This window comes from Xyrauchen texanus, chromosome 32 (genome assembly GCF_025860055.1).
Source record: "Xyrauchen texanus isolate HMW12.3.18 chromosome 32, RBS_HiC_50CHRs, whole genome shotgun sequence".
NCBI lineage: Eukaryota > Metazoa > Chordata > Actinopteri > Cypriniformes > Catostomidae > Xyrauchen > Xyrauchen texanus.
The window spans coordinates 35094792-35111628 of record NC_068307.1 but is presented as its reverse complement, the minus strand read 5'-3'; the positions used below and the strand labels follow the sequence as shown (position 1 = coordinate 35111628).

At 37.0% G+C, this 16837-nt stretch overlaps 1 protein-coding gene across 1 annotated transcript in view; it reads right to left on the bottom strand.

The window, feature by feature from the left end:
• Positions 1-690: 690 nt before the first annotated feature.
• The window catches only part of LOC127625728 (kelch domain-containing protein 8A-like), a 29583-nt gene continuing 13436 nt past the window's right edge, over positions 691-16837 (bottom strand). Inside the window, 6 exon segments of the mRNA XM_052101092.1 lie at positions 691-2005; positions 2093-2194; positions 6824-7042; positions 10838-10981; positions 10984-11001; positions 13001-13462. Coding sequence (XP_051957052.1) covers positions 1803-2005; positions 2093-2194; positions 6824-7042; positions 10838-10981; positions 10984-11001; positions 13001-13376 — 1062 coding nt within the window. The 5' untranslated portion in view covers positions 13377-13462 and the 3' untranslated portion in view covers positions 691-1802.

Genomic DNA, 16837 nt, shown 5'->3' with positions numbered 1-16837 from the left:
ATCTTTAAAAAGATGCGTCCTGAAAAGGACGTTCAACGCCAGCTGTGTATTGCTCTTTTAGAGAAATTAACTCTTTTTGGAAAACATTCTCTTTTAAAAGCGCTGTCGAAGCGCCCAGGGGAAAAGCTGCACTGCTGTGCAGAGAAGGAGAAAGCCGCTGATATGCGCTGTAGATCCAACAGCATATGCTCTTGCAGAGATGAAGTGAACAGTCTCATGAATGCAGCTCGCTGATCACACAACCGTTTGGCTCCGAAGAAAAACTCTGAATGGACAGGCGCATTTCCCTCCCTTTATACCCGCATGTCTGGGGGCAGGACATGCTAAATTCTGTCTGCCAATTTCTAATTTTCCTTTTCTCAAGTTCAGAGATACGCGAGGCTCTCAAGAGAGACCCTTAGTGTCGCTTCTTCGACACAACGTCGAAGTGAGTGACAGACTGGAAATGGTAGTTAAAACGGTGTTTTTCCCATATTATTCACGACCATATCATTATTTTGACATTTACAAATGGCCCCATTCACTTCTATTTTAAGTGCCTCGCTGTAACACAGATAAGTCTAAATTAATTCTTGTTGTATTGAACTGGAAATATAAATTTAACCTATTAATAGATGGGTAAACTGGGTAGCTAACTAAGTGATACTTGATACTCCTCTGTCATCTCTTTGTTGTGTCTTGTGAAGTGTTTTAACATCTGGAAAGTTGTTATTTTATGCCAATTTTCTGTCACAAACATGGCATTTTACTTGATTACTCCTTTAATTCCAAAGTAAAATACCAGCAGACCACAAACGTCGGTCTGGAAAACATCTGTCTGATGTGATGAAGGGCTTGTGCGATTGATTCATACAGATTAATTGATGAACAAACGGAGCGAGTTACTGATGGCTGTCGGAACATGACACGGCCCTGAGCAGTGTCTATTCCCCAGGGCAGAGTCGACTCCAAGCTTTGAAATCTCCTCAGAATCGAAGAATTAATTATTTTTGGAATCAATTCCCAGCCCCAGCTCTTGGAGCATCTCACTGGTTTTCAGTGTCATAAATGCCAAATTTTTTAGGATGCTGTGTCAAGTAGTGAAACTATGTAAATTATGTCTTAAGATCCCTGAATTCTGTTGAGCTTCTACCAGCTGTCAAGAACACGTCCCGTTTGACCATCTCTCACTCTGCAGGTGTGCTGCTTGTGAGGAATGTTGAAGTACGCCGACTGCCCCCTGCTGACAGGGCTTGTAAAAAACAACATTACATGTACTTCAAGCTTGAATTGCTTCAGTTTTTGACGCAGTATTTTTTATTTACTAAATCACACTAAATTAATAGCACTATATAGACAGCACTAATAATAACACATCTGCTTTATTGGCACAGATGTTTGAAGGTAAGTGTATTGCCCCCTTGAGTACTGAGACTTGTTACCGTATATGTTTTACACAAAGTCGATGATAGATTGAGTGCAAAACGGAGATATTCAAAGTATATACTTTATCAAGTATATTGAAATTTTTTCCATTCATCTTTTCACTCATATTGTTATGGTTATGATATAATTTGTAATGGAAATTGTTTGTATTAAATTAGAAAAACGCAAAATAGAGGCATTTTAAACTAGTGGTCTCAGACATTTGGATCCCAAAATACAGTACGTACAACAGGACTGTTTGCATGCAATATGTTGTTCAAGCATTCACATCTGCATTTGCGTACTTGCGTAGAGTATGTTTCTGGCCGTAGTTTAATATTTAGTGTTCTACTGATCATTGAAGGCAACTTTTTTTTTGTAAATCTTAACATTGGCAGTTAAAGAATCTCCTCCTCTTTTACATACAGAATCTCATGGGCGGAGCTTGGGACTTGATTGACACCTCCCACTACCAGTAGGCGGTCACGAATTACAATGCTGGAGGTGGAGCAACGAGGCGTGGCCATGGGTGACAGCCTCTCCCATTTCCTTTTTTCAGGGTGAAACGCTTCAACAGTGTCTAACACTGATGGTTGATGGCCTGTAAGGAGGGACCAGATGTTTGGATGACTCCAACTGTGACAGCAACAGTATAGTTGATAAATATATGGAGATATATTGTTCATACCCAAACCCCCTGCCACGATCATCCTCCCTCGTACTAAGGCTGCGGCAAAGTCCGCTCGCTTAGTCTTCAAAGGTAGCGTGTCCTCTGATTTCAACCATAATCCTATGGAATAAAACACACACAAACAAAGAACAACAAAGCAATGCTAAATGTTAAAGCTGAAGTGTGTGATTTCTGTGCCACTGAACGGAATTGCAAAAATAAACATTGCTGATCAAACAAACAGTCCCACCCCCAACTCACGCCATTGTTTTAATCGATGTTGTTGTGGCGGTCAGGACGGGTCACTCAAAACAAACACCCAAAACGAATTTTATAGCGCCACAGACACACAATATTTATAGTTTTTCAAGAAAAATAACCTACAAATGGCTTAATTAGAGCTGTTTCTGCATATTATAAATGAGTGTTTTAACAATGAAAAAGTTACATACTTCAGCTTTAAAGGTGAAATGTGCACCAAACAGATTTGCCAATATAACAATTTTCCGAAGAGTTTTCCCAAACACTATTATTACCCTGCTCCACATTCTTGTTAATCGATTGAGCGAGAAGTTGACATGTCAGATCCCTCAACCAAATGGAGCAATATTTTGAGCGCAACATAGTGAAAGTGTTTATAGTTTTCATGAAAGTCAACCTACTTATAGATGTCTCTGCAAATTAAATGGAAATTGAAGATAGTTTTTTAACATTGAAAAATACTTCACTCTGTAATTGGGCATATGACGCCATAAATCAGATTTATACAATGTGAGAGGAAATTAACAAGCTATTTACAATTTGAAAATGTTTGACAGCTTTTCCTAAGACGTGTTGAAAAAGTCTTAAGCGGAGATACAAATGGAGAACTTTCTTACAAATAAGAGCCTGCGTACTTGTCGATTAAAGCTGACAGACTGTTTTCCATTTTCAGGATCTAATTTCTGTATAATAACTAAGCCAATAGCTTGCCGTAATAAATGTAAGGACCATTTATTCAAAAAATTACTGAGCTAGAACACTTTAATTGCTTTGAAAAAAGGCAGTAGGAGCTTCTCTGCTTTCTGTGTTTCACAGATGTAGAACATTAATTTGGCATATTATTTACACTTCTCAGTCAACCTAATCTGCCAAAAAGCACAATCACAGCCAAAGACGCACAAACAGCTGTAAAATAATGACAGTTGTTTGAGAAACGCTAACGCCCCAGCCATGCACATTCTAAGCCGTATGGTTTAAAAACACAACATGTCATGAGTTTTTGACTGCTAAGACATGTACACAGATGTTTAATGTGAAACCTTTTTCTAATGGATCAGCAACACTGCCCAGCCATGCTATACTCCATCTAAAACTATTTTGGACAGCATTTTGTTAATTTTGTTGATGAAGTTTTATGACCTCATTAAATGAGAGACTAAAAGCAAAAATGTGATTAAAAAAGGTAACAAAATGGTGATCAGTCACACCTATACTACACACATCCCCTTCCCATACATTCATTTAAATTTAAAGGAAAATCTTGTTGGACAAAATGTATGGACATGTTTCATTTCAGATACCCCTAAAAGTATAGTATTTTTATGCTGAACAGACATTAGAATGGAATAGAGCACTTCACGTGAGAGTTTTTGTCTATGTTGAGCGTTTCAAATCAGTTACATATGAGGTTCCGTTTCAGTAAGAATGACTTGAATGAGCAATGAAGGGCCTTTCAACTTTGGACAGGATATTGATCTCAGCCCTTAGCGTACAATACTTTCTCTGTTGTTGGTCAAAAATTCAACCCTTTGTTTGACTCACTTTTGAAACAAAATGAATGCCATTTGTGATTAATTCAATTACAAACTAATAATCTCTTAAAACAGGTGGTGAGGGTCTTTACCAGTGGCATATCATTAGAAAAACACACTGTTTGGGTCTAACACTGCTTTAGGGAATAGTTCACCAAAAAAATAAAAAGGTCTGTCATTTACTAACCCTCATGTCATTCTGCCAAGCTCCAAGATGAACACAATAAAAGTATTCCATTCAACTTGTGCACTATATTCCAGGATTTGAGATCATGTGATAGCTCTATGTGGCAAATTTATTTGTATTGTTCCAACAATAAATAATTTCCATTGAACATGGATTGGATAATATATATATATATATATATATATATATATATATATATATATATATATATATATATATATATATATATATATATATATATATATTCACTGTATATATACATAAACCGATCAGCCATAACATTAAAACCATCTGCCTACTATTGTGTAGGTCCCCCTCGTGCCGCCAAAACAGCACCAATCTCAGAATAACAGTCTAGATGCTATTCTTTTCACCACAATTGTAAAGAGCAGCTATCTGAGTTACCATAGACTTTTTCAGTTCTAAACAGTCTGGCCATTCTCCGTTGACCTCTCTCAACAACAAGGCATTTCCATCCACAGAACTGGTGCTCGCTTGATGTTTTTTGTTTTTGACACCATTCTGAGTAAATTCTAGAGACTATTGTGTGTGAAAATTCCAGGATATCAGCAGTTACAGAAATACTCAATCCAGCCAGCCAGTCTGGCAACAGCAAACATGCCACAGTCGAAATCACTGAGATCACATTTTTCTCCATTCTGATGGTTGATGTGAGCATTAACTGAAGCTCCTGACCCGTGTTAATGTTATTTTGGCAGCACGGGGGGGGACCTACACAATATTCGGCAGGTGGCTTTACTGTTGTGGCTGATTGGTGTATATACTGTATATATATATACATAAACTGTAAAAAATAAACTAAATATCATAGCATGATGATTGCTGGTTTCAAAATGTTTTGGATTGTTTTACCTCATCATGTATAGGTAAGTGCCACTTTCACAACCATCATGTCTGTAACGACGGTGTTTCCTCATTATTGTGAGAACGAGAGTGATTTAAAATTGAAATATTACTTGTTCTTAGAAGTGCCAACCTTTCTACATTCTGTGGCTAATATTATTTCTGGATATTGCATTTGAATTCAAAGAGTTTTTATAAAGCGTACTGATAATTAATTATAAATGAACCATTGTTTTTCAAGCCGACAAGTCATATGGACTACATTTATGCGGCTTTTTCAATGTTTGTTTGTCTTTTTTGGAGCTTTACAGACATGGTCAATATGAACTGTTGTAGGGAAAACAGCTGTGCAAAGACTTGTCAAAAATTCTCCATTTGTGTTCCATGAAAAAAATAACAGCACACAGGTTTGGAACACCATAAGGATGAGTAAATAATGACAGAAGTTACATTTTTGGGTAAGGTTTTCAAAGTGAGTCCTTCAGTAAAGAATACATCCATCTTGTGTTCAAACAGGGATTTTCCAGAGATCTAACCGTCTCTGTTGCAGTCTGCGTAAAGACCAAGAACAGATGGGCAAAGCTCTCAACCAGAATGAGCTTTGGATAAGATATGACAATATGTTCCTGAATAGCATCATTTAACGCCCCCTTCCCGAGATCTTATCGCCTAGTTATATTAGATTGGGAGACTTGTATGAGAAGGCTTTTATTGCCAGTGGCGCATTCGGGCAGAAGGAAATTAGATAGCTCGGTTTAATTCCCTGTGCCGCTCTCCTTATGCCAGCACATGCACCTGTTGGCTGACACATGCACTAGTAATAGAATAATTTAAAAAAGAAATGATTCATATGGTACTGTGCAAAGTTCAGTCTTTTCAAGATGACCTCCTCTCTGCCCACTGACGATAGTAACTTTTTTATCGCCCTTGGGGCAAAAAAAAGGTCTGTGCAATTTTCCCATCTGCTGAATTCGATTAGAAATGATCAAATTTTTGTGGAAATGATGGCGAGGAAGAGAAAGCGCGAGGACTAGGATAGAAATCAATAACTCATTTCAGCGAGTCCTACATTTTGTCACACCTTGTATCTTTTCACACCTTTTTTGAGTTAATCTGAAAAAAGAAACAAAAAATCAAATAATAAAAAAAGAGTTACTTGTGATTACTCACATATTTGGGCATTGAAACATACTTTTTCGCAAAATAAAGATTTAATAGCACAAACTATTTTTCTTGCCAATTTTACAGATAAAAGAATAGCTAACTTAAAAAAACTAATTTCTGTCCTAATTTACTCACCCTCCCAATTTAATATAACATCTGTCAAGATTCAAAAAAGTCAAAAACACTATAAAAGTAGTTCATATGACCATTGCTTCCCAAGCTACTAGTAGTTAAAGTTCCAAGTTCCTCACACAAAGTTGCGGTATTTCTTCAGAAGACTTGGAATATAGTGTACAAGTAATATGTACTACTTTTATTGCACTTTTATGCTGTGTTTAGTTTGAATTGACATGACCACTATGAGCTGTTAAGTAAAGCTCCGTAAAGATTTTTCCAAAATTCTCCTTTTGTGTAAAATTTCGGAACAACAATATGATTAAATTCAGGCAGAATTTTCCTTTTCGGGAAACCTGTTTGTGACGAGGAGGAAGGCATGGCCGAGCCGTGATGGAGCATGGCCAGCGCTGAATCAGCTAATCAGAGGGAGAGCGAGATAAGGGGGAGCCGGAGACACTGGTTCGAGAGAGAGAGACGCATTGTTTAAAGTTCATTTATATCATTAAAGTTTATGTTGACTGTTCAGCCAGTTCCCGCATCCTTCTTGGCCATCCTTTATCTGTTACGCTGTTCCTTTAAATCTAAACCAGAAATTTTTTATTTAAAACGACTAGCTAATCGTACCTTGGTTGGTGTCAAAGATGTTTACGTTCTTGGTAAACTTGGAACTTTGGTGTATTCCTCCTTGTCTGAGGCCTCCTAACCAACAGAGACGTCCTGCTCGGTCCCATAAGACCCCAGAATATGATCTCTTGCAAGGCAGACTGGGTAGAGACAACCAGGTGCGGCTTTCCATGTCAAAGACTTCAAATGCCTTCACCAAACGCTTACACTGACGTCCACCTGTAATGAGAGATATTGAGTGAAATGTTCTGACAAGGGCAAAGAGAGATCAACACAAACAAACAAACAAACAAACACACACACACACACACACACACACACACACACACACACACACACACACACACACACACACACACACACACACACACACACAGACGTTGGTGTGGCTATCCTTATGAGAACTCTCCATAGAAATAATGATTTTTATACTGTATGAACTATAGATTCTATCCCCTAACCCTCACAAAAAACGTTTTGCATTTTTACATTTAAAAAAAAGCATGGTTTAGTAAATTGTTTTTAGCGATTTGAATTATGGGGACACTAGAAATGTCCTCATAAACCACATTTATAGCATAATACCCTTTTGTAATTACCAGTTTGTAACCGTAAACAATGTCCTTGTAAACCACTGCAAATCAGTGTGTCATATAAATTGTGCTCCTCATAAAAAGCGCATGGGAGACTTGATTCACAATTAATATAAAAAGAGTTTGACATTAACATGCCACAAAACTAATGATGCAATACTTGAATAAGCATAAAAATACACAGCACAAAAACACTGTGTAATATTGCCAATTTGTATCCATATTTTTTGGTATCGAGTTATTTTTAAGTATATTTATAATCAAAAATTGGACCCGCATTATACTAGGTGTCTTCAACTACTATGTACTTAAGAATTTGATACATTACATACTTAAGATGTTCTTATTATGTACAGTACAAATGTATTGTTGCATTTTATTTAAAGTAGCTGCATTTAATTACATTTGTAGTTACACTGTTAACCTTAACTAAACCTAACCCTGCAGCAAATGAAGAATGTTGTGTAAAAGTGAATTTTTTTCAGAACAATATGTAGTTACACTATTAACACATTGTATTTTATGCATTTTAATGCTAGCACACCTAATATAAATTAGGACCAAATTTTTTCTCTTATTGCCTGCCATCTTGGATGGATCGTTTTTCTGATCTTGTTTCAATGTATGTATTCTAAGACCGTTTTAACCATGAGGATACATGTGATGGTACCTTAAAATTTGGCCAAAAGAAGGTATCTTAGAACAGTGGTTCTCAAACTTTTTGACTCCATGGCCCCACCATTGTCCAAGACAATTTTGGAAGCCTCAGAATCTTGATGTGTCAAGGGCTGGGAGATATAATGATATAAAGTGTAAACCGATATAGATTTTGCTCTATCATGTATATCGTAGGTAACTATCTGTGGCAGGGCGGAGGGCGGGGCCGGGTCGTGATCCTACACACCCGGTCCCACACAATTATGCCTCCGTGAGGGTTAAAGGCTGACTGCATGTGTGTTTGTGTCTTTGTTTTAAGTTTCTCATTAAAACTATCATTTATATTATCAAGCCGGTTCTCGCCTCCTCCTTTCCATTGATCCCTTTACACATGACGGACATGTCCTTAAAAAGTGGGAGGCACATATACAAACTGTTGTAATTCCTACACCGTTCACCTGATTTGGATGTAAATACCCTCAAATTAAAGCTGAAAGTCTGCAGTTAAAGCACATCTTGTTCGTTTCATTTCAAATCCATTGTGGTGGTGTATAGAGCCAAAAAGATTAGAATTGTGTTGATGTCCCAATATTTATGGACCTGACTGTAAATGATAGAAAACTTTTAACCTTAGCTAGAAGTCTTAATTGAAAAAAAGCTGGATTTGACAACTGCATTTATCTATTTATCAAATTTCAGTGCAGAGTCAAATAGGACACCTAGTCTTTTCAGAGGGTTTAACATAAGATGCCAAATCACAAAAATCAAGATTAATGCTTGAATGCCCAAACACAATAACCTCAGTTTTAATCTCATTTAGATTGAAAAAGTTTAAGGACATCCATGATTTAATATCTTTTATACTTAAAGCCATTATTGTCATTGCGCTTCAAGGGCAAATATATTTGAGTGTCATCTGCATAACAATGAAACAACACTCCATGTTTGTTAAGGATAGATCCCAAAGGAAACATATATAATGAAAACAAAATTACGGCAAGAATGGAGCCTTGAGGGACTACACAGGTCAAAGTAGATTTAGGCGATAAGAAACCATCAATACAAATTGAAAAAGTTCTATCATCCAAATTGACCAACTGAGAACATAACCTTTGATACCGCACATTGTTCAAGGCGAGAAATAAGGATACTGTGGTCTACAGAAGCAAACGGAGCACATAGATCTAAAAGCAGAAATATCACAGAATCTACAGATAACAGGATATCATTTAAAACTTTTAAAAGAGCAGACGAAGTACTGTGATGTTTCCTAAACCCAGACTGGAATGTTTTAAAAGTACTTTGCAATTAAAAAATATAAACTTTCTCTAAAACTTTAGAAATGAAAGGTAAATTGGAAATTGGTCTAAAATTAGATAGGACTGTCAAGCCAAGATTTGGCTTTTTAAGCAGGGGTGTATCAGTAGCATGTTTAAGGTATTCCGGGACAATCCCTGTACTTGGCCCAACGAGGTGAAATACCTGAATAAGAAAACGTGTGGGGATGATGTCATACGGAGATGTAGTAGTTTAATGATTTCAAGTGAGTTAAAAGAAATTGACTCAAATTCATAAAAAATAAATGTACAAGATGGAGAATCAGATTGATTTCATAATTTGAGTGTATAATATGCTGTCTAATATCAACTACTTTATCTGTGAAAAAGAAAACTTTCAAATACTGTAATTGATGCATCAAAGTGAACTACAACAGGAGGATTACTACCAGAATTTATAGTGGTAAAAAGAGTCCTAGTTCTACAACGATTTTTTGCTATAATGTCCAAGAAATGTAAGCACAGCGTAGTTCTAGTGGGAAGACTCACAGCTGTACATCATCTCACCATTAGCTAGGTAACTCCAAGCCAATCATGCATCAGCCATCACTTTATAAGCCTGCTTACAATTTATCACATTGCTGTTTCAGGGTGCCAATACAGCAACCTCCACCACCCCACCACCACCAGTTGAATCCTGACCTGCACAGGGGTAGGCTCCTCGCCCCTGCCTCCTATCTCCAGAAGGATCTGACGGTTCAGAGTACAACTTCTTCAGACTGCCAGAAGGGGCTTACACCAAAAAGAGAAATTACATTCCTGCTTCATATTCATCAAATAAATGTAATCTTAAACTTTTAATAAAGTCTGTGAGTCTTCCTGGTATAAATACTTAGACTTAGCAGCTTTCACTGCTTTCTGTTATCTGTTTAATGAGTCACATAACATTTCAAAAGACACTTGTAACTTGTCTTTTTCAGGAAAGGTCCATGGCAGTCAGTGTAGACATGTTGGGACAGATGTCAAGAAGGGAGGGGGAGGGAAATTGGAGTGTGGTCCTCTCAGATCTTTGTTTGATAATAATTGTTTTATATTGAGATGCATTTAACGTACACCAGCAAAGTAAAAACAAACTGATTAAAAAAAAAAAATAAAAAAAAGAAATGAGCTGGCTAGCAGACGGCCAACCACACACAACGGCTCCATCTTGCCTCGATCCAGATCCACAATTTTGGTTCTTATCATAAGCTAATTACATTAAGCACAGCCTAACCCTAACCCCAAATGTAAAATTGTACTTTTTGCATTTGTAGAAGTGAATTAAGAAATGATGTACTCTCTCTATTTTAATTTAGAAAACATCCCATCATTTTTTTTTTCAGTCTATATTTTTAACAGTTTGAGGTCAGAAACACACATGTTTTATGTTTGCGTATGTGTCAAGTACAAGGAGAGATTACAGGTACACAAGGATACTCTAAGCAAACCTGCCACGTAGATTTTGGAGCCCATTAGGCAGACGCTGGTGTCATAGCGAGGGGTGGGCATGGGCGGGAGAAGCGCCCACACGTCCTTGCGAAGGTCGTACTGCTGGAGAACACTTTTAGGTAGGAGGTCTGCTCCCATTCCCCAACAGACAGAGCCCTGCCGTCTGATCAGAGACAAAGAAACTGAGATGAAGGTCTTTATTCTGAACAAAGAACTCTTGAACAAAGCATTCATTCACATTACAATGTCAAATACGCAGTAAACAAAGCATAAATGTTACACTTTTCAAGTGCTGACAGGCTAAACCAAAACTGGCAGTTGTGCTCATCAGTGCAAGTTGTTACAAAAAAATAAAATAAATTCAAGTCACGTCAGAATGATCTTATTTACGATATGACCGCATTTGAACACCATCACAAAGTCAATATTATCATTGGGAAACTGACTTTCCAAGTTGCCAGCGTGTCAATGAATGACTCACGGTGAAAGAAAATTGGTTTTGGTTGTAATCATAGGTGTCATTTATGAGTGGGATGGGTGTCTCGTGATTTTCCATCACTATACACTGCTGTTCAAAGGTTTGAGGTCACTTGACTGAAATGTTTCTCATGATCTTAAAAACCTTTTGATTTGAAGGCGTATGCTAAAATGTTTGAAATTAGTTTGTTGACAAAAATATAATTGTGCCACCATATTAGTTTATTTAATTACAAAACTAAAATTTTATTTAAAAAAAACTTTTTTGAAATTGATAACTTGGACTGAATAATAACAAAAAAGCAGCTAATAAGTGCCCAGTATTGATGGAAACTCTTTCAATACTGTTTAAAAAGCATACCATGGTGATACCTCAAGAAGCTGGTTGAGAAAATTTCAAGAGTAGATTTCTGCAAAGTCTATGCAAATGGGGGCTACTTTGAAGATGCTAAAATATAACATGGTTTTGATTTATTTTGTATTCCTATAACACAGTTCCCATAGTTCCATTTCTGTTCTTCAATAGTTGTAATGACTTTAATATTATCCTTAAATGTGAAAAATAATAATAATATTAAAGAATGAGTAAGTGACCTTAAACTTTTGACTTAGTAGTCTGAGGTAGTGTATGTGGCCGCACGATAATGCTAAAATAAATAAATAAAGCATAAATTATCCACCTAATGCGAAGCTTTGTGTCACGAATGAAGCTAGGAAGCAAGTTGCAAGTGACAATAAGTTTATTGACAGTCAAAATGTGAAGATTGGGGAAAAGTCCGGGGTGAAGGTTTAGTAACGCAGGGGCTCCAATGGTCAGATGAATGGGGTGAGAAGAGTGATGAGGAGTGCTGAACAAACACAACGAATCCGGGTAACAGCCAACTGAACACGAAACAGGGACAACGAGGGAACTGGACTGGAACTCAGAGGGATCAACACAACCGGACATCACAAACAAACGATCTGACAAGGAGATGAGAAAGTGGTGAGTATTTAAAGGGAATTGAAATGAGTAACAGCTGGTGAAGAGGAGTGATTGCGGCTGAGCGCTGATCACGGTAACGAGTCGTCAAGCCCACACATCCACGCACACACACACACACACAAGTAATAAACAAAGCACGAGACAAGGAAGAGACATAGGATTTAAAGACCGTGACACTTTGCCCGTCGTTTTGTTGCATTGGAGCTAAAAATCTTCCTGTCTTTGTCAGTATGTGAAAAAGTGAGTAAGAAGTATGAAATTGCAAAATAGGTCCATTCTTTCCAACTAAAATCACTTTAGCGCACATCACATCATAATTACGAATTGTGACCTTGGAAGTACGAACTTCCTAGGAGGAAAGGCAGCAAGAGACCACTTTTCACAATCCAGTAAATTCTAGACAGATAAATTAAATCCCAACCTATATATATATATATATATATATATATATATATATATATATATATATATATATATATATATTTTTTTTTTATTATATATATATCCTGTTTTCCTTGGAAATATGGCAGACTATGGAAATATATGGGTAGCAAACACCATTTTGGAACTTACAGGTGAAGTGTGTAATATCAGTGCATGTGACACCAAATGGAATTGCAAAAATTATTATTTTCTATCAGGTTTTCCAAACACGCCCCCCACCCCACACACTTCACCTACAATTGTTCCGTTTTTATACCTTTTACAGTTACAGAATGCCCCATGGACGCCTCCCTCAACGAACATCTCTTTCGCCATTTGCCTTCTTCTGTGTTGTACACTTCCACCGCCTTTAAGGGGCGCTGATCCTTTCCCATCCCACCGATAACCAGGAGCTGCTTCCCTAAGACTGCCACTGCTACCCCGGCTCTCGGCGTGGGTATCGGTGGAAGACTTACCCAGCGGTCCACCTCAGGGCAGTAGAGTTCAAGAGCACTGGTTGGTCGACCCGATGCATCACAACCTCCTACCATATACAGCTGCCCCCCAACATCAGCCAATGAGTGATACACACGGCCACTGGAGAGAGATGCTAGGCTCTGCCAGTGAAACTCATGGGCCGAGGGCAGAGTCATCGCCCTGACCAACCAGCAAATACAGACTGCAGCTTGGATAAGGCGACAAGACCAAATATGTCCACCTCAGTTTTTGGGGTCAGCACCTGTAAGACACAGTTATTTGTTTACATGTTTATAGAAATAAAAATCCCATAATGTTTTTCCATAGGCAAACTAATTTTCACCGATAACTTATAAACCTTTAAAGACAGATCTACCGTGAGGTCCGAGATTGTTAATCGATGGTATATGCTTCTTTTGGAGTAATCAGTCAGCATTATTTCAATTTCTTTTTTACATGTTTCACAGTGGAATTTTTGGTAAATATCTACACAAATCATGATCCAGCAGAGAAAGATCCACCAATCAGGGAATTATGCAAAACAAAGTGTGCCAAACAAGCCCATCACCAAGCATCCGCTTACAAGATGCAAAGTGAATGATGCAATTGAGTTGGTATCCCTACACTCTGAATATCTGAATATTTTGCAACAAACTTGTTTAATACATATAATATCTTGTGATTGGTCATTTTTCCTTATTATTCCTTTTTTTTTTTTTTTTTTTACTTAATCCAATTGGAATGCAATTCCAAGACTTTGTTCACATATGGTATTTAAAAACACAAAAAATTGGACCATTTCCATTAAATTTTTTTGTTTATTTGTTACACTAGTTGTGTTTCTGGTAAAAAATGACCGGCCATTGGAAATTAATGGATTACCCTACAAAATACAAAGTTGTGGATATGTGGATGTGTGTTTGCACACACAAAATCATCACACATGTGCACAGACACAACACACATTTGAATGATTATTAATATTAATAAATACTGTATAACTGTTTATTGGTCATTGCTTCCTTTTATCACATTATTGTTGTCATGATTTTATGAACACAATAATCCACTCAGCTTTGCGTTACAGTGATTGACCACATTTAAATGTTGTGCATTTCACTACGTGTTGTGCCTATGAACACTGCTTACCCATGGTAATATCCTTGTAGTATCCCTCATGAACCACTATACATTCTGATATAAAATGTTTATATCTACACTATAATGTCTTTGGATCTAGAAAGAGAGGCTCACCTTTTTAACAAGTATCCAAGCCAACATACAGAAAGGCTCATTTTGTCGTATTTATGGCTGTAAAGTCACCTTAAGTTATGCAAACACTCATAAACCTTTTTCCCCATTCTATTTTCATCAAAGTGGAGGCAGAGATATGAGAGATGGCCCAGAATAGCATTTTCACTTGATGCAATTGACGCAACCAATTTCACACAACTGTTCTGCTCTCTTCAGCTGTGTACACAATGAGTTTGAAGTGGGCTGTTGTACCAGAGCTTAGCATCTATCAGTAACCAAGAAACCATGATCTTCACCTCTCTCTTTCTCCCTTAGTCCCTGTTCTTCCTGGAGAATCAATTCCCCTGCTTCTCCTACAACATCAATTATTGAATCTACAGAGGAATACACCACTTTCCCAGACTGCTGTCACAACCAGTGAACAACATTTGTGTTGCAGCTACATTATTTAAGTTAATACTATGTCAGCAAAGAAAGGAGCAACTCACTTTAAGGCGGAAATATATTTTACACAAGTTTGTAAACTAGTGCTGAAAAGATTAGTCGACGTTATCGACAATGTCGAAAATAAAAAACTGTTGACAAAATTGACGTTGTCGAATAGTCGTTTGATGTCATTTAACATAATATTAGATCACATTGAACTCTAATGATGACGCACGAGAGCAGCAGTGCAGTTCACGTCTGAGGAGAGGAAGAATTACACAGCTCACAATCCAGATGCACTCTAATTGTTAATGCGGTTACGATGCACAGCGGAGCCACGGTAACCTTGGTATAAGTGTAAATTATTAGGTTTATACCACAGTTACCACACTTAAGACAATGTTCAGGGCTTTACCTCAAGTAATTTTCTGGTTTTCGGCCCTAAAATGCTGTTACGAGTGAGACTACTTTCTTCTGCGACAGATTCAGCTTTTGCTCTGATACAGCTCATGCATTCATTGCTAATTTGAAAACTTCATTTTAGAACTAGCAATGAAGGATGCACTGCTTTTCTCTCTCTCTTACTGTGTGTGTGCTAGCTATGTGAGGCCTATTAGAGCGAAATACATTGAAACAATAAAAGATATTTAGGATAAAATAAATTGTTGTATTGACCAAGTCGCGGGGGTGCGGCTCTAATTGTTGGTTGCGACTTGAGTCTCAATGTGTTTGTGTGTGTGTGTGTGTGTGTGTGTGTGTGTGCGTACTGTATGTGTGTGTGTGTATGAGGGTGTGTAAGTGCGGGGGAGATGAGGGAGCGCTAGGACTATTTTTAACCGAAATTGAAATAAATGTAGTATAGATATTGTTTGACATTGTTAACCGATTTATTTTAACCACTGTCTTTGTTTTAATTGGTAATTTTGTTGTGGTAACCTGTAGGGCTTTTTGAAATAATTAAATATTTTGGCGAAATTTTATGGAACCGTTATGCGGCCAAGACCTGGATCTACTATATAGCCATGCATTAAATGAAAATTAATTGCACACCTTAGAACGTCTGTGAACCAATCAGAATCAAGCATTCAACAGACCCATGGTATAAAGGTTTATTTAAGTTAAAATAATGTGGAAGCAGATCATGTAAATAACTACAAATTCCAAAACTGTCAATTCTCTGTGTTGTAAGCGCCTCTTCTATGAGTTTTGCAAATGTCCCGATCTAAGGGGGAGAGATTGAAACGGCACCCGGCTGATACACTCTCTGGCGCGGGACGCTCGACTCTTGTCCACGCATGCTTAATGCAGCTAGATTATAACGTGATGGCTCTCGACTTATTGAATCATAATATATGTCACTGTGCATTTGAAGAAAATGGCAATTTGCAGCTTTATTAATAAGAGAAAGTTTGTTTTAGATGAGTTAAAAGATGGATTGAAGTTAACAGAAAAGTTAGAGAGGGTAGTCTTTGCCACATTATACAAGCCAACAAAATATATTTTTGATTTGTTTTTGTTTTGGCTTGTTTTCCAATATAAATATCTAAAACTCATTAAAACAACTTACATTTTCTTTATTAGCCATACAGCCGAAGAAAAAATAGTTGAATATAATATTAAAAATATACATATTTTAAAATATCTAAAAATCCTTTAAAAATATAATATGATTTATAATATATTTATCTTGCTTTTAGATAATAGATCTTGAATATAAGTATATTTTGTCTTTACTGCACTTGCAGAAGTATAACAAAGTGAAAAAATACACTTATATTTTTCTCTTAAAGCAAGTCTAAATATCTTATATGTTGCTTCTCAAGTAAATGTATCTTGCTTTAAGGATTTATAGAAAAATGGAAAAAAAGACATAGACAATAACAATAGAATTTTTGCAGTGAAATTCTTTACTGAATTTAACTTAATTAAAAAGTATTTTTTTCTCGTTAGTAAGCAC